Below are 18,883 nucleotides of genomic sequence, written 5' to 3'. Positions count from 1 at the left end.
CTCTCTCAAACCTAATTAAATTTATATTTTTTAAAACTTCTTTGGCAGCCAAGGCAACATGCCTACTGCCTGTTCAGTTCTTTTATTGGGTTGAACTAGAACTAACATTTAGATAGAATACATTTTGACATTTGAATTTGATGTAAATGTTTCAGGAAAACATGCATCCTCCATGGGTGATTCTCTTGTCACCATTATGATGTTGTACTGTAAATATACTTTGTAAGTGGGCTTTCAGTAAAACCAGTGATGCATTTATTGCTTGTTCTTGGTCCGTTTTTCCTCATAGTATAAAATTACAGCTCCAAGTTACTTTTTTTCTTTTTAATTAAAAAGTTATTTTCTGGAACTTTGTCATTTTTAAGTAAATCAAACTGGATATTCCTGTGTTACTTCTCAGTGATTGTCTCTGCAAAAGGAAATGTTAACTCTAATTTTCTGCTGTAAGAGTAAATAGAAAGAGACATTTTCAATTTGAATGTTTTAAAATGAAATAATTTTGATATCATTATATGGTATCTTTTTAATATATCCCATTTTTCTAGCTAACAAGAACAGTAAAAAGACTTAAAGGAATGTTTAACTCCTTTTAAAGGAATGCTTAAGACTCTCCTATTGACTATTCCTCTTGTTAACCCCTGCTCCTGTAGGGAAATGGCTCTGCCATCATCTTGCTGCTTGTACCTGAGTGTCCACAGGCACTTGGTGCTGCCTCACTTGTAGCTTTGTCCTTGGGGGAGATTGCTGATGATCTCATGGCCTTTCTGGAGAAGACCACTCACTCACTGCAAAGTCTGAGCTCATTATTAGCAGATCAAGCTAGAGGAAATTATTTTTCCTCTTATTGGCTTCTCTTTGGTAAAGCAGTTACAGTAGATTGTAGGTTTACTGGACTTCATACACTAACAGGCATAATGTTTTCTGATCGAGACAAGATTTTAAGCCTGGGGTTGTTCTGGTGCTATGTGAGAAGAAAAAAGTGGTGGCACCTAATTCAAAGCAGATTCTATTCAGTTTTATGGTCTGTAGGAAATTTCTTCCAGGTTTTTATAAAGTAAAGATACAGATGAAATGCTGATTTGTGTCAATATAGTTTATTTAGTATGTGATGCATAAAATGCAGAATTAATTATTTTTGGCTCAACTGCGAATATTAGCATTATGAAGCAATGCTTGTCTGTAGGTTCATATTAAGTCATGATAAAATAAATTTCATAATTAGTACAGTGGACTTTGAGCGAGATGCTTTCTTTATGTAAATTGTATTTAACTCATCTGAAATACCAATTCTAGCACTCGGTACAGTTGAAATCTTAGTGATTACAACAGGTCTTGTCAGAATTTTAATGGAGTATGTATGGTTTGAGTTCATGTCTATTCCTTATAAATAAAGTTTTTGTAGGTTAGTTTCCATTGGATTTAATAACAGAATACAAGTTTGGGGGTTCTTTAGTGTGTTACATCTAATATAATTAGATTGCATAAATCACATCCTGCATGTGGTGATGGTGATGTTGGGAGCTTTTATGAACTTCAGAGGAAGTCAAGACTTGGAGCTTGTGAAATGTTTGTTCTAGTTCTCAGGGTATGATTAAACTCAAATCCAGGACATGCCAGTTTGTTGTATTAGTATTCTTAAAGCGTTATTTATATGTTTTTTAAGAAAGTATTTCAACATCTTGACAGAATTCTGAACATACCCATCTGTGGCTAATTTTATAAAATAATTGCAGATATATAGTTTACAAATAATTACATGGCATTTCAGGATTAAATTCTCCTTTATGCAAATGTATATTAAAAAAAAAAAGGATAGTGGAAATTTGATCCCTCATATTAAAATCTCCACCAGCAGTTCCTTAATGTAATGTGGACCTGAATTTAGCTGATGTTTTGTTTGTGCTTAGACTGGGAAGCCTATCCTTGCTTGTGGGGGCAGAGGGGAGTGTTTCACGTTTGTGCGTTGTTGTTCTGCTGGAGGAGGAGGCTGTTACCCCTGTGAGCAGTGGGTGCAGGAGATGCTGTCAGCCTGGCCCCAGCTGCCCGGGCAGGCCCCGGGCCGGGCCGGTGCCGCTGTGGCTCTGGTGCCGCACGTGGCGCTGCTGGTGTGCGGACACGGGCCTGGCTCGGCGCTCTGGGCACGCCGACAGCCCAGCGCTGCTGGCCTCGCTCCCAGGGGCAGGCTGAGCACAGGGCTTGGCTCTGGCGCCTCCTGCAGTAGCCAGCAGAGCTGAGCCGGCGCCCGGGGGCAGGAGATGCTCTGCCCTATTAAAGGGTGCTGTGTACACCACCCTGGCATATGTTCTCCATAACCCCCTGCAGGAGCTGTCTGCATCAGCCAGAGCCCTCCAGGCCCTGCACTGCTGTGCTGCCATCGAGTCTCTCTCAGATAACCTCTGCTTCTCATCTGGACAATTATTGTTTTAATATTGTGCTGTCTCTTCCATTGCCCTGATCTCCAAATTGTTGTTTTGTTGTTAATTTTCTTTAAAGTAACAGCTGTTAATTATCAGCTGCAAGAATAGTCTTAACAGTTTAACATCAGACAGTGGAAATTAAGTGGGCCTGCTCTGTTCCTGCTGGAATCAGCAGGGCACATATTTCCATTAATCTAATTTTCAAACAATTTCATGTTTTCTTTTTGCTTACAGCATTTGAGAAAGCTGTGATTGTTTAGTGAGTTCTCAGTGCAGCACTGTTTCTGAAAACAGAGTTTTGAATCTTAAAATCTCCATTTATTTATGCCCCACTGTTCCATGGCAAGTGTGTGCTTTTCTTAAGTGCATATTTGGTGCTAAATTTTTAACCTGCCATTAAAAAAACTTGGAACCTCAGCTTAATACTATCAAAACATCACACCTTAGCTACAGAGGATCCAAATGTACTTGTTAATATGTAGTAGGTTTTAGAGTTTGTGGTCATGGAAATATTTGAAACCTGACTGGACACAGCCCTGAGAAAGTTGCTTTGATTCTCCCTGCTTTGAGTGAGAGTGTTGGACCAATCAGTCTCCACAGGTGATTGTGACTGTGATTCAGCCATTGTGATTCTGAGGCATTCAGCAGTTTCTAAAAGCTGAAAGAATCATTCCATCCTCACTCTTCAGTGGTGCTTGTCTAGGATCTTGCAGGATCTAGGCATCAGAATAGTGAGCAATCCTGAGAAGTAGATGCAGGATAGATGCTCATTGCCCATATGGCAGGGTGGAATAACTGATTATGAGCTTCCTGGTGGAAACTTTGGTGTCTCTGAGAGAAAACATAGTTATATTTGAAAAGGATGAATTGCCCATTTTAGTTTTGTTAGTGCCTTTGTTTAAAATCATGTAACTGACCTATAGCTTCTCAAATGTTTCAGAGAGACTTACCCATTATAAAGTAGGTTGGGAATGAAAAAAGGGGTAATAAGGTTAAAAGAAAAAGCATATTCCAAGATGTTCTTCTGCAAAATATGTATTGTTGGGCTCATGAGTAATTAGATGTACAGATGTGTTAATGCACCTTCACACTGTTGTAAGGAATTATATTGCTAGAATTGCAGTTGATTATTTAAGTGCCATATAGCATATCTATGGCTGGAGAATAATTTGGAAATTGTGGTGTAAAAAGTAGGATATAAAAGAAGATGCATTTTTGAGATTTTGGTGTAAGGATCTCTTAAAAACTAGAATGCTGTCTTATCCTGTGCTTACCTATTTGGATAACTAAGAAAACAAAAACACTCTAGTTGGGATTTTCTTTTCAAATTTATAAGTAATTAGTTAGAATTGAAGCATGAGAAATTTCTGTCCAGATTTTCTTTAAGTGTTTGTAACTGAATGAAAAAGGTCTTTTAAATGAAGTGGTCTTTTAGCATATGTTTATGCCACTTCTAGTGATATTACTCATGGAATGTCTCCTGTGTGGATCTGTCACAACCTAAGGGAACAAATTATTCCCTCTTAAGAGAAGGGGGAAAACAAATATAGCACTACATAGCTGAACTTTTATTTCAGTAATCCCAGATACCTATTTTTGCCTTTTTTCTCCCTTTTGGTTTCAATCTTACAAAAGAAATTTGTCTGTAAAAACATGCAATTCATTAATGTATTTCAAGTTTATGGAGATTTGGTCATTACTTTTATTTGTGGGGTTTTTTCCAGAGGTTGACACATACTTCTGTTTGTAAAACAAAATGAATGAGAGGGTGTCCACTGTTGTAAATGGTTAAAGGATAAAAATATAATATACCTAATGTTCAGCTCACTTTGATTTGGAGGTATTTTATTCAGATCTCTTACTGTAAATGCCCAGCAGTTACATATGAGAGAAGTAAAATAATAATATTTAAAACTATGACAATGAGGAGACCAGAGAAGTCATGGACAAGCCACAGAGGCCTAAAAAGAGAAGAATGGGTAATTTAATAATAAGGCACTCAATCTGCTTTTGTTGCTCTACAGACATTTGAGTACATCTTCCTGCCTTTAAATCTGTCTCAGAAAAGTAACTGAGCTATTATAAGTGCTTGTTAAGGTAAAGTAAGCTTCAGTTGATTTTTTGGGGGGTTGTTTTAGTTTCACATGAAAAATGTTACCTTTTTCTGAAGAATGAGTAACCTACTCTTTTTCTTAAATTTCTTGTTTGATTTTTTTCCCCTATCTGTTGCTATAATCCTTTTTATACTGTAATGCTGTAGTTCCTTCATAGGGATTAATAGATTTTGCTGGAAAGACTAAACTAGTACCTCAGTTTTACAACCTGTTTTTCCATGAAGAAAAATATTTTCCCTGATGGACAGAATGGAACACTTCCTGATAATTGACAGCTTTGAATAGTTATAAACTAGATCACAGAAAAATGTCAAAGGAACTGTATTGTCCTATTAAAAAAAAAAAAAAGAAAAAAAGAAAACCCCAGCAAATGAGTACTTCAGAAATAGCAAGTGTACTGTCATGATTTAATTTGTAGAAGTGATTTTTGAAGAGTAGAAGCATATAATTTTGATTGGGTCTGCATGAAGCCCTTTTACTTTATGTAGCATTTGTTGTGAATATGTTGAGCTGGAAAATAAGCTCATTGGGTGAATGCATCTTCTCTAAACCAAAACAGTTTATGTTTTTAGGTGAATTCCAAATGAAAGTAAACTAAAAAGAAACTACATGGCTAGAAAGATGTGGAAAGAACACTTTTTTCTTATTTTATACCTCAAAGAATTTTTCCTGCCAGCATTTATTCTGATTCCAGAACTCTTAATTTACTTTGAGTTTCTCTATGTGGTAAACCTGGGTAGTTCAGAGTTCAGTAAGCTGTGCCAAGAAGTGTCTGTAGGTTAAAAATATTTAATATGAAGTCTTTGGATACAACCTCACTGTTAAGAGGGAGGGAGCAGAGAGAAGCAGCAGCAGAGGATCTGTGGTTCCTTCCCTGTATGCAAAGTCTTTCTACACTGCATTGCTCAACCCTGGTAGAAGGGGTATTTTTGACTCCACCTTTCCCTCCTGGCCCTGTTCTGAGGAGAGGGTTGGGCTAGCAAGGAGAGATTGTGTACCAAGATCAGTATCAGTGGTATTGTAGGAAAGCACAGAGGGGAAACAGAATAAAGCCTGTCTCTGGCCAAAGCTACAGGTCAGAATTTTGCATGAATCAGGGCTGTGGAGGCAGCACAGCAGCACTGGCCAGGCTGCCTCCCAATGGCCCAGAGTGAGCATTAAAGAAAATGACAGTTGCTGGAGGTGCTGTTCTCCAAGAGGCATTTTCCTCCATATGCTGTGGTCTTGTCCAGTTATGCTCCACTCTGGGGACAAAGTCTGCCTGAGAGTTCATGTGACTCCAAGCTCCAGCCTTTGGTCTGGATTAACTGACTGCATTTTAGCCACAGCAGTTGCTGCATCTGTGTGCTCGTTCTAAGAGATAAAAATGAGTCACAAGAGCCATTATAGCACTGGAATGTCTTGTTCTTGTAGCCTTTCTAGGTAATTTCAGACTGACTATTCACTTGTGATGCTTCTTAATGCTATGTTATTTTATTAAATCTGAATGCTCTGTGAAGTTCATTGACAAATAAATTGGTTGAGAGATCTTTATACTCAAGAATCTGATGGACTCTCCTCGGTGAATCATTTGTTTTCTTGAATGTCCTGTGTCCCACAGAAGGGTGATGTGGGTATGACAGTGCATGCAATAGGGAAATGTTGTGGCTTAAAAATTAAATAGGCTTTAGTCAGACATTTTCCCCCTGTTTTATAAATTGTCAGTGACAGTGCCAAATGCAGGTGGTGCTAGTAAGGTCTAGGTATTTCTTTAGAGGCAGGAATCTTGTTTTTTAAAAAGTCTTGTTTGTTCCCACAACCTTGATATTTGGTGATGCTTCAACATGAGTTATGATACATGAACATGAACTACCTTTCAGGGTTTCAGGGTTTTACCCTTTGCCTCTGCTGTTTCTAAGAACAACCAGGATAGATCTTACCTCTTGTAAGATCTTGCATGGCTGGAAATGGACTGGGTTAAACATCAGCTTTTGCCATGTGCTATCACTGCAGGGGTTTCTGCTTGGCTGAGCTGAGAAGCTGCTGGCAGGACAGTGTTGGTGACAGCCTTCTGCTCTGGAACTTGCAGATTCCTTTGGTCTGCTGTGTTTCATGGTGTTGAGTCAAGCTTGTCATCTTCACCAAGTGCTTGAGAACTGTGAGGAACAGGGGCTAAAAAAGGCTGCTTATTGAGCCCTTCAGTAGGGAACACTTTTCATGGGCTTTTTGGGGAGCATCATCATCTTTTTGGACTGCTCCATGTTTCTAATGTGCTTCTAGGTGATTTCAGTTCAAGACTGTCTATAAAGGTATGAAATGTGTTTACATCACCTAGTGTTTCTCTTCTTTTTGAAGCCTGACTGCCAAAATTGTTGCGTTTCTTTGTCTCCCTATGCTTCCCTCCTGGGTAAAAACAGGTTGGGTAAAATCCTGTCGGTGTTGGGCTACATTTTTTCAATGCTGTATGTACAGTTTTTTTCCCTTGAATTCACTGGGATAATTTAGTTATGCAAAACTGCTGAGCATTGTCACAATTGGTCTTGAAATTGTAAAGTATATTCATAAAGAGTATACCCATTTCTATGTCTATTATATTTTAGAAGTGGTCTCTAGGGTTTTCATTTCCTATGTCAGTCCTAAAGCCTTTTTTACTTTCCTTTCTTCTAATGGTAATTGATGATTCATAGGTAACTTTTGAACATATTTGAGTACAACCACTTTTCATTTATACTTCTTAGAATTGCACGGTAATCGCATAAAATATGCTTCTTTTGAGTTAAACTTGTCCTCTTACATTAAGGTAATGTTGATTCTACATCATCCATATTGTCACAATTTTTTTTCCTTGGCATTGCTGCAGCAAGGAGATGAGCAGTAGCTAAATTTTCTCTGAAGTTCCTACTGTACTGCACTGTTTTAAGTAAAAAAAAAATTACTTGAATGCTTTTTAGTTGGATAGTTAACTTGGAAGTAGATTTTGGACCTGAAGCTCAGATTTTAAAGCTCTGTGCAAGGGCAGAAAGGAGCTTCAGCTCCAGCTGCCTTATGAGCAATGACAGCACTTGTTTTCTGAAACTGTCAATGAAAGTGGTGGGGGCAGTCCCAGGTGACTGTCACCTTCAGTCTTGAGACATGCCACCCTAGGTCTTTCACTTTCCACTGCAGACATGGGATGTGTATTTCTTCTGGGGATGAGCCCACAGCGCCAGTTTTGTTCTGATAACAGCATCTGGCACTAGATTGATTTAACAGGCTCTGAGGTTTGCTCTTTTCAGATATGCGCCTGTACGGCAGCTTCTGTGCAGCTCTGACATGGCCACACGCTGCTGTTGTTTTTTCTGCCTCCTAGCACCACGTGTGAAGCTAAAGCTCTTTGACACCTGCCATTTGGACCCTTTTCTTACTGAAAAATGTCATCGTTTTCAGACAAGATGAAGACAGATATCTGATCATTCTTCCCTTTGCAGGGATGTGCTGAGGGCATGGTTCATACACAGCTGAATAAAGGATTCCAGACTGGAGCTATACAGTTGGATTTATTAGTTTAGTATGGTAACTAGTTCTTGATTTGGGAGTTCTTAGAGTTTTCTTGTGAGCAGACAAGGAGGAAGTGTTGCATTTTATCTGTTATTGAAAGACTATAATCTGGTATTTCAAACCATTAAATTTTGCATGTTGTTCTTCGTCTGAAAGTCTGTACTTCGATTCTGTAGGGCAGTTTAGTTTTGCGTAAGCATACTAGAAAAATTGGGGAGCACAGTATAATTGTAAGATTGTTACTTTAAGATAAGTCATTTTTAATGAAGCAACAATACCAACACTGATTAGAGTATCTTGCTAAAGATGGGTTGAAACAGGCCTAATTCTTTCCTCTTGAGTAGGTTCTAAAGCTCTATACTGTCAACCAGGAAAATCATCAGCTTAACTGATGCTAAATATAATTTGTGGCTGAACAGGAGAGAAATAATTCCTAATGAAAGGATGATTACCTTGAACTGCCACTTCATCAGCTGCTTGATAAGGTGTTTGTTTATTGTCCCTGCTGTGGGGTCAGCAAGCTGTTTCAAATGTAGGGCTTGTAACTGAAAGAGGTGATGCTATTCTGCGTTGTAATCTGCTGTAAAACAGTCTCTGGTATGAAATAATGTAGTAGTTTTTACTTTACAAAGTGGATTGAGTTGGTCAAGACCAAATTCCTTTCTTTGCATGGCATAGTTGCTAGTAAACTTTGTAAAATAGAAAACAAATTCATACATGGTTAGAAACACTGACTTTTTTTGTTGTTCTGACTTCAAGATGCTAGTTGCAAGCAGAATTTCACCTAATATTTTCTATGGAAACTTACAGAATGCATCTGAGCAACTATGTGGGGTCTGTTTCACTGCTCATCATTTGGTGTGGTCTCTGAAGACTCTTTGTGGGGTTAAATTTTTGTGTGTGTGTGAGCTCTGAAGCAGGAGCTGTACTTCAAGGCTTATGGTGTCCCCCCTGCATCTAATTGAATAGCTGCAACTGTGAGTCACTGTGAGCTTTTTTCTAATCCTTTTGCTAAAGATGGCTTTAACAGCTTTTGTCTAGTTTGACTGATTTTGAAAGATGGACTGTCATATAAACAACACTTTTATGGCATGTAGTAGCTAAAGGTTTTGAGTGAAGCAATGGAAGTTTGAGAAACATTCCTTTCTCATCTAACAGTGTTTTTAGTATTAAATATATTTTGCAATGAAAATATCTCCTGGGTTCTAATATTGTTCCCATGTAAAACTACTTATTTATATTATTTTAAAAACACAGATTAATTGGTTGCTTTTTGCCCTGATTCTATCGAATAATGATGACTTTCTGGTATAATCCTTTTTCATGATCCTAACATCTTCCTTTGCTGCACCACCACTTTATTGGTGATGGGGAAACACCATATTCTGAATCTTATCTCATCTATCAGAATGAACAGGCTTTTTAAAATCTTTGACCTTTTTATTCTATGAATACATTAATCAGTATATACCAAAACCTTTTGATCTTGAACTTCCATAATTTATGTTTCTTGTATGAAAAAAAGCAGTGCCATAGCTGTGTCAGAGCCAGGGTCTGTCAGTCCTGGTGTGCTGTTGTTCCTGTGGCAAAGCACATGTGGCTGCACAGATCCCAGCCTGTGCTGTGCTGTGCTGCAGGCGCCAGCTGGCCACAGTCACCACCAGAGGTGGTGGAGCACTCATGTGCCCCAACATGAGTTGCTGGGAGGGGCAGGTAGCTCTGCCTTGGGTCATGGTGAGGAGCTCAAAGGGCTGCTCAAGGTGCTTCTGCAATGTGCAATGTCCTGCTTGACAGGAGCAGAAAGAGCAAGACAAGTCAAAATGCAAATGAGGGGTTATTGCTGTTTCCTATGAAGAGCTTTTTCAACCTGCCCTGGCTGGCTCTCATTAGTCAGCAAAAATGGATATATAGGGAGACATGTAACAGCAGATGCAGGCATCCTGTTTCTGTAGTGTAACTCTCAACCCTTTTGGGTGTTAGGCTGTTCAGGAACTATTTGTGACATCTGTGTTTCCAGTAAGGCCCAATGGATTTCTCATTCATAAAGTAGCCCAATCTTCTTTTGAGTACGTGCTTAATTAAGTCTTCCTTGCCCCTTATTAGTTGTTTTTAATCATAACATCTGCCAACATAATTAAAGCTTGATACATTCCAACTGAGTGTCTAAATGCAGCATTATTTTCTAGAGAATATTTTGTCATGTTATTTGTCATTATATTATTTCATTTTATTTTTCTGTCCCAGGTGATTCAAACCCCAATTATTTTAGTAAATAACATTGAATAAACCTTTGACTTTTTTTTTACTGTTGCACTTCATGGGAACCTCTGACTTTTGTAGCCGCAAGTTTATGAACAATATATTTATCAATAGGAATATAAAAAGTTCAGTTAGAGGAATTAGCCACAATTATTAAATCATGATTGTGAAGGGAGTTTTTGTGCAGATCATCACTTTATGGCCAAATACAAAAATCTTGACCCATTCTGAGGTTGGCATACCCTTTGTTTTTAGAGTGACCAGGATTTTCTTCGAAGTAATAAACACCAGACTTGTCTTTGTACTGGTATTTTAATGGATGGAAGTTGTAGATCAGGAGTTGGAAGTTGTAGGGACAGCAAGTTACGTAAAGTGGGATAAAATTGCCTTTTGCTTCTCTGTAGGTTATTAATCCAGTGTTGCATTTGATTGTAGAGAAATAACCTCAATGTAATATAGAAGTCTGACCTCAATGTAATATAGGAGTCTGAACTGTTGCTAAGGTTCTTGAAAATGTCAGGAAGATTCATTCATCTTTAAACCCACAAATGTCTAGCCTGATACATCTTTTCTTTATTATACGTACATTAGATGTTTTATAAACTTTGAAAATGTTTACAGTGAAAACTTACTACCTGAGAAACCTGCAAATTTTAAAAATTGTAATTTAGTGAAACCATTGTTGTTAACTAGCTGGTTACTTGTAGTCTTTAGGCATTTTGTAGGTATGTAATAGCTTTGAATGTAAAAAAAAGAGTAAATTGTAAATTTTAAAGAGTAAATTTTATTTTACAATTTACAAGAAAGGCTTTTTTCTTGTAAAAATGACAAGATGGAAAATCTGAATTATTTTTTCAGATCAAATAGGCAATACTTATTTAAGCTGAGTAAGAAAACAACTTGCTTTAGTAAATGTTAAAAGTCTCCTTAAAGTATTTAGAGTATAGGTGGCGTGGTCTGTAGCATAAAGCTGAGGGCCCACCAGGTGGTGCTGGTGGAATACATTTAATGTTGCCTCGGCTACTTAAAATGTGTCTTAACAGCTGTGAGTGAGACGGGTGCAGTACAGGAAAACTTAGTTCATATGCAACAAGCCAGTTTGTACCATTGAAAAGAATACACTGTGATATTGTGTACTGGCTTTGTGATTTGGGCACTTTTAATTTTTAAAAATTGGATATAAATGCTGAGGAAAAACCCCTTACCTGTGGGATGGCTGATGTGGGAAGTGCAGTATGGGAGTGTAGTTCCAGATCCTTTACCTACTTTTTTGTTAATTCAAAGAGAAGTTTATGAAACTTGTTCATTCATGTCCTAGAAGCTCATTGTATCATATCATCACCATGTGCTTATTTACCTACTACATATTGACTTTAAAAAGCAAATTAATTTTTCACTAAAGCTGTTTCAGATGTTTCGATTTGGTCAGAATCATTCCTCCTAAGGATTGCACAGTAATGAGGGTCTCATTATGGGGCCAATTCTTTTGGTTTGGTCTGCTAAGTGACTTAAAAAGTTAAAATAGAAAAAAATTCTGAACATGTGCAAGATCTTAATACAATTTCTCCATCTCTTATGAAGTTGGGGTTTTTATGACTCTTTTGAGAATTGTATCCATTATAGAAATGGGAAGAGGAGATTCAAGAACAGTGTGGACCACAGTAGTTTGGAGTAAATTTCTGTTTCCTACTCATTTGAGCATGTTTGGTTTTCTCTTAACATGCCCTGACATAAAATATGTATACATTATTTAAAAGACATGTAGAGCATTTAGCAACGTTTAATTAGCTTAAATTGTCTATAAAGCCATCCCCCTTTTCAAGAGAATTATGAGAATGTGGAAAACATATGAAATGTCAGTGAACCAAAGTGACTGTCTTCTGTCTAGTCAAAAAGTAAAAGCCAGAACATCTGCTGACAATCCCTAAAGCTTGTAATCTTAGTATTTTGACCAAGCTGAATGTTTTAGCATTCTGTGTGCCATTGTCACATTAGTAGCCACCTCCCTGTAGCCGTATCAAACCATGTGATAGCCACTAATAGTTGTGTAGAAGTTTGGTTGGCGGTTGTTAATGAACCAGAAGATGGTTTCTTATGTGTTTAATCTGGGTAAAAGATTTATTTAACGTTTGCTGTCCTGGGCAGAGCAGTGTGAGATTCTATGTGAGTGGAAATTCTTGCTTCCCTTTCCCTGTCTGCTACACCAAATACTTTGTAGAATAACTGCATGTGTATACTAAACCATCTCAGAGTGGATCTCTAGTACCCAGTGTATGCTGCTTCTGAAAGTGCATTTTATATCTTGCTCTCTTTCTTGAGATAATTTTTTACTTGGCTTCCCTCTTTCTCCTCACCCAGAATATAAATGTTTTTGCTTTGAGGAAAGGAAATATGCTCTTTTTCAAATGTTTGTCTCCTATCCTGAGCATTGATTTTATCTACTCATTTTAGCAAGGAGTTTTTGTACTGCCTACCTTAAAATTTGGCACAAGTCACATATTACCATAGAATGGCAGTGTTGGTGCAATCCTTCTGCTTCTGCAAATCATCAGTGTAGTATTAATGAGAAACAGTAAAATATTGAGTGTGTTAAAAGTTCCATCAAGTTCATATCAGTTTGTTCACTGCAGAGAATACCAGGAGAGGATCAAGCAATAGGCTGTGTTCAGTAGTACAGTTTATAGTATAGCATTCAAAAAACGACTGCAAAACACTGATTTAAAAAAAAAATCTAAAATTCTATTACTTGTATATTACTATATAATATATACAAGTAATTATATTATCAGTGTATTAAATTTAAAAATTGTATGTGAGCTAAGGTCTGGGACCTGTTGGAATACGAAGATTGAAGAGAGATTAGTGAAAAGCTGTTCAAAGTGTGTGCTTATGTGTGGTTTTTTGGATGCAATATCCAGAAAGGGAACGCTTGCCAGATGCTGCCTTTATAAGGTGTGAACAGGTTAAGAAATACGTTCTGCTGCATTGTTCTTTAAATTACTTGTTCATCAGAGAAATCAGTTTTATGAGTCTTCTGTCAACATCTTTATGTTCAGCAGTTAGGTTTTTGTGATACGATCTTACTTCTGAGCCCTGTGATGGGAATGTTTTATGAATGTCATTTGTAGTGAAGGAGTGCTCATAATACTGAATCTTTTTGAAAAATCATGAAATAGTTTCATTTTCACTTGCCCTATTCACCTGGTCTGAGGATTTTTTTTTCTCCGTTTGAATGGGTCTGGAGTTACATTAATCTTAAAGACAGCAGTATTTTATTCTCTGTATTTATTGAAAGATCCCGTCTGTTTGTACTACTGTTCTTTAGAGTTTTGAGTACCTTTAAAATCTGACTTGTGTGTACAGCACTCCACCAAATTCCAGTTTTGACTGGGGAAGAGGGGAATCTGTAAAAAAAACAGTAAGAAATTCTTACCTTTTTTGTTTGCATTTTACACTATTTACTGTTACTGTGCTTGGAACATTGAATAGGAATATATTTAACCTCTGAGCTGTTCTCCAGCTTTTTCTTAAGGGAGTGGTTTCTAGGTATCAGTTTCTTTATGTAAAAATTTGACCTAATAAATGTTCCTAAAAGGAAAATTTATGGTCCAATTTTAAACAATATAAAGCAGAGTTATGGATTTTTGCTGAAAGGTCTGTTTCTTAAGGACTGTGGTTTCTCTTCTTATGGCAAAGATTAGGTTATTTTAAAAGTGGAATAGTAAAAGTAAAAATAGTTCTGAAACTGATAGTATTAATCTCCAGAGCAGTAGCTGTATGATGCCATAATTATCAACCTGAAATTCCAGTTCTGTTGAAGTTATTTGAAAAAATATACTGTTGATTTAGTGGTGTCAGAATTTCACAGCTGAAAATAAACTTAGTCTGTGAATACTTGATTGCAGTTTTCTCTTGAGTGGAACTAGAGTACTTGAAGGGTTTTTAATTATGTGTTTGATTTGAATTGCTGAGTTTATCATCATTACTGAATGAGTTTGAGGTGTATGGTATATAAATGAAGTTTAAGTTCCTGAAGACAAGCAATCTGTTTTTCTTTGGCGATGGCAGTGAGAGCTGGGAGAAGACGGTACTGAATGCTGCTGAGAAGGGAGTTGCAGCTCTGTGGCTCAATCTGTATCAAGCTGGGGCTTTTTGAGTGTTTTAGGGCAGCTGGCGTGAGGCAATGTGTGTGCATGCTCATGGCTTGGATTCAAGTGATACGTTAGACTTTAGAATGTAGGTGTTTTTAATGAAATTGTCAGGTAGGTTTAATTTTGTTTATGGAAGCTGTTTTGCTTATTTACTTCTGGTAACACTTGTTTCTTGTATTCATTTTCTTTCCTCTTGTAAAGATTGAGACAGGGAGTGAGATCCTGCACAGTGTGTGTTTATAGTAAGGCCAGAATTGATAAAGAATGAATGTTGCAGGTCAGGGAGGGGTGGTTTTGCTTAAATGGGGATATTTTCCTTTGTACTGATTTACTTTTGTAAGCATTTGGTTTATTCAAAACCTGATGTTTTAAAAAAAAAAAAACTACATATTCAGTTAAGTCACTTGCAAGGACTTTCATGTGTACTTTTCAGCTGTGTGCTGTTTTACATATTTGCTGGTTTATTTTTCAGCATTGTCAGTGAAGCGGGAGCGTCGATCTACAGTGTCAGTCCAGAGGCGTCCAAGGAAATGCCAGACCTAGACCCTAACCTAAGAAGTGCAGGTATGAAGAATATTTCATTTTATCACATTTCAACATGGAGCTCAAGTCTCACTTCTCAGCCTGTTCTGTTTATATTCTTAAATAAAATAATTGCCAAAAGTAGAAAAAAGCTTTGGATATTTTGTTTCTAAACCTTAATTATTCTGTCATTTCACATTTGAAGTCCTAGGCGTGCAAGTGAATGACATCAGCTTCTCCTAATGCCTGTAATGTAGAGATCCTTGTGGATGTATTCCTTCAACAGGCTGGTGTAGGAGAATTTATAGCAATGAATAGAACCAGTGAATTGCATGAACTTTCACAGTTGCCCATGTCCATGCTCACAGGGGCTTGACCTTCCCTCTTCTCTGTGTGTACATAAATATCTCTAGCAATAATTAAACCATTCAAGGGCTGGAAAAACAATATAAAACTAGAGCTGATAATTTAAAGTTGTGCATTTGTTGTGATCACTGGAGTCTTTGTGTGGCTGGATACAGTTTTCGGGAAATATTGTTTAGGTTTTGTGTTTAAAAAGTTATCAACTTCCGCATAAATGTCACAGGTCTAACACAGCAATTGGAAATGTGCACATGCTGCCACTTTATAATTTTTTGGTTAAAGAGTAGTCTTTAGAGATCAAATTCCTAGCAGCTCTGTCCGTGACCAGATTCTCCTCATGGATTTGTTTTATTCAGAGACAGCTGTCTCTGAATTTTTTTTATTCAGAAACAGGTTTGAAGTTATTTTTGTATTACTTCACTTATGTATTTTTAATTGTGTCTCTTTTTGTATCTTTTTTCATCTACCTTATGGGTTTTTTAGTTCTTAATTTTTCTGCAGTTTGCTGTCATACTCAATCAAATATAGTGTACTGGAAAATGCAGCAGCACTCATGTATAGAACTTTTCCAGTCAAAATTATAATGTTCTTAGATTTAATGTTTTTCTAGCAGGTTACTGGCCTGGAAATCCTTTGGAGGGTATAGATCAGCAGAAAAGAATTCTGACATGGTATTCAGGGGTAAAACTTTATAGAATTCCCTATGTTTCCCTTTCCTCTTATTTCCACAAAAGGGAAAGTGTTAACTTGATGTTTAAAGTGAATGTTTTTACAGGAATGTTCTTGGAATGTCTGTATCAGCCCTTCCATTTGCAGGAGAGGTCTCTAGCCTCTTTTTGCTTGACTCCCTTTTCCCTGCCTGTGAACAGACTCTGTTGTGACTATTTCTTCCCTGGGCCGCAGAGGTTTTAAAAGTGTCATGGTATGGCCAGAGCAAATATTAGGTGTGTGACATTTCTGTATTTGTGACAGATAGCACTAGCTTTCCCTTGGGTCACAGTTTTTATGGTGCTGATGTATTAAATATAGGTTTAAAGTTGATGTAAATGAAGAAAAAACACTGAAAAGAAGGAAATCTAATTATTAACATTATGCCTTTCAGGTGTACATGTTTCTCATTTTCTCCAAAATTATTTTTCAACATTCCAGACACTTTTTAGTGTTGTGCATCAAATACAGCGAAGTGAAATCAAATTTTTAATATATGATCAATTCAAATATTAATTACTTTGAGTTCATAATCACTCCATCATTACTACGATTTTCTTCAGCCTTAATTTAAGTGCTTTGCATCTGGTTTTAAAAGCATCAGCAATTTTACTGTGCTGGAGCAGTCCCACAGAGTGGATAGAAATTGAAAAGGGGGAGGATAGAAATTGAAAAAATAATTGCTTAGTTCCATGGCCATTATGAAACTGACAGCTAGAACTATCAAGGTATTCTAGAATTTTCAGGCTTTCTTCCTAACATATTTTGGTGTCAATTTGTAATTAGCTGTGCTAAAGCTATGGATGTTTTCTTGAAGTTGAGTGTAAAAATGGTACATAACATTAGAGGGAAACATTAACTGTTGTTTGAGGCTTTTTCAGACTTTTTTCTTGACTAGCTTACTTGTATAGTTTCAATTTTCCTTTAATTTGCAGCATACAGAAAAGTGACATTGTGTCAAAGCTGACTTGCTTTTTATTTTAATTGTTGTCTTACATCATGTCAGATTCTGTGCTTACATGATAGCATTTAGTACATTAAAGGAAGCTGACAGCTGCATGATGAAGTGTGACATTTATAGTTAAAATAAAAGGTACAGCTGATGTGAGATATCTGTGATCTTAACACTATTTGCCACTTTAACATTTTTCTCAACAAAACTTTATAGAAGGTTTTTTGTGACCTTCTATGACACAGATAGGCCTATGTTTGTCCATTGGGTACATAAAAGTAAAATATTAAATCATACATGTTATATGAGGACTTTCTCATATCTGCAATATTTGCAGTGGTGTTTAGCAATTGTTTGTAGTCAGTTTTTGCTTTATTCAAAGAAATAGAAGTTATCAATCCTGATGGAAAAATTAACTTAATAGTTTCTCCTTGGCTGCGTGCCCTATATAGGGGGAAAACCAGCAACCTTCATCATTTCTTGGGGGTGATAATTAAAGATATTAGTTAATCCAAGGTCTCAACTGGCTTTTTTTTTCCCTTTGAGCTGTCTCTGAAGGTCATGGATGACACAAGTTTGTAATAAATGATTGAGAAAGTTCTCTTTTTAAACCAATGCTGTATATACGGACTGTAGAGGAAAGTCTTTATACAGCACTTTTAGCCAAAATTGCACTTGCTTAAAAAAGAAAAAAGGTTTTCTTAAAACAGTTTTCTGTTACCTACAGTGCAGGGAATTAAATAGGGTCTTTCCAACTTTAGAAGTGTTCTGAATATTTCATGAAAGTGCAGAAGCTTCTGTACTGCTACTGCAATTCCTGTAAAATCTTGTGGAGTGGGACTCAGCTAAGTAGATAGTAAAGAGCTTGATGAAACCTTGTGTTTGAGTAGAGTGAGAAGGTATATATCCCCTTCTGACTGTCATTGTAGGATTAATGAGCAGAACAGCTATTTCTCAGCCTCACAGAATTAGGAGATAAGAGGCTTATAGGCCAGAGCAATAAAAGGATTTCCTACTTGATAGGCTGAGGAAGTTCAGCTGCAGCAGATTAGGAGGGTTCTGCCTAGAGAGCAAGCCACTGGAGTTCAGTAATGGGGGTTTTGGATCAACCTGCAGTAGGATTGCAGTCTGACAGACAAGGGAGTGCAGGGCTTCCTTCAATTCTTCTTCTCAAAAGCTGTGCCCAAGGACACACTTGAGATTTGGGGTGGGAAGTTTTGTAGAGAAGAATGGAAACAATTGAAAGAGTGCTTTGCAAGCTGGAAATGTTGATCACCTTTGTGAAGTTTATTAGTATGTGCTCTAGCAAGGCTCTGTGACTGCCAGCTCTGAGGCTGCAATGAGGTATTGGTAATGAGGGAGCTGTGAGGCTGGGTGGATGACTGCAGTTCTATTTCTGCCCTGGCATGTGTCCTCTGGCCACCCTCTTGAAGCAGCAGTTAAAATATTTCATTTGGTGGAGTTTTCATAAAGCAGTCAAATTAGTATTTTTTTGGTTGTTCCATTAATTTGTTGGGATTTTTGCTTCTTTTGTAAAAAAAAAAATTATTTCTTTCCTGATTTAGCATCAGTACACCACTTCATGATTAGCCTTCGGTTAGTTTTTAATCATGGCAGCTTCAGGTAGGAGTTAGGCACTTGAACTTACCTGTAAAATCTCCTGAATTGCTCTGGGTCTCTGTGACTGAGATTTATTTGTGCCTTTTTTCAATGCAAGGCCTGGATGCAAGTTTCCCTTAGAAGCAGTTTACCGGGCATGGTACTTTGCCTTGCAACTTTAGCAGTAATTTACTTGCCATGGGTTACCTCTCATTGCCAGAGCACATGAGATGGCTGTTCTGGTGTGGTATTCTTTGTAGAAGAAAAAGGTTAAACTCCGTA

At 37.3% G+C, this 18,883-nt stretch overlaps 1 protein-coding gene across 2 annotated transcripts in view; it reads left to right on the top strand.

The window, feature by feature from the left end:
- The window catches only part of SRBD1 (S1 RNA binding domain 1), a 124,282-nt gene that overhangs the window by 46,243 nt on the left and 59,156 nt on the right, over positions 1–18,883 (top strand). For both annotated transcript variants that reach the window (XM_058802059.1, XM_058802060.1), the window contains exon 17: positions 14,930–15,021. In XM_058802059.1, the coding sequence (XP_058658042.1) occupies positions 14,930–15,021 (92 nt within the window). The remainder of the gene's footprint in view (positions 1–14,929; positions 15,022–18,883) is intronic.

Source organism: Ammospiza caudacuta, chromosome 3, assembly GCF_027887145.1.
Source record: "Ammospiza caudacuta isolate bAmmCau1 chromosome 3, bAmmCau1.pri, whole genome shotgun sequence".
Classification (NCBI taxonomy): Eukaryota; Metazoa; Chordata; class Aves; order Passeriformes; family Passerellidae; genus Ammospiza; species Ammospiza caudacuta.
Note: the sequence above shows the minus strand (reverse complement) of the source record. Positions and strands in the feature narration are given on the sequence as shown.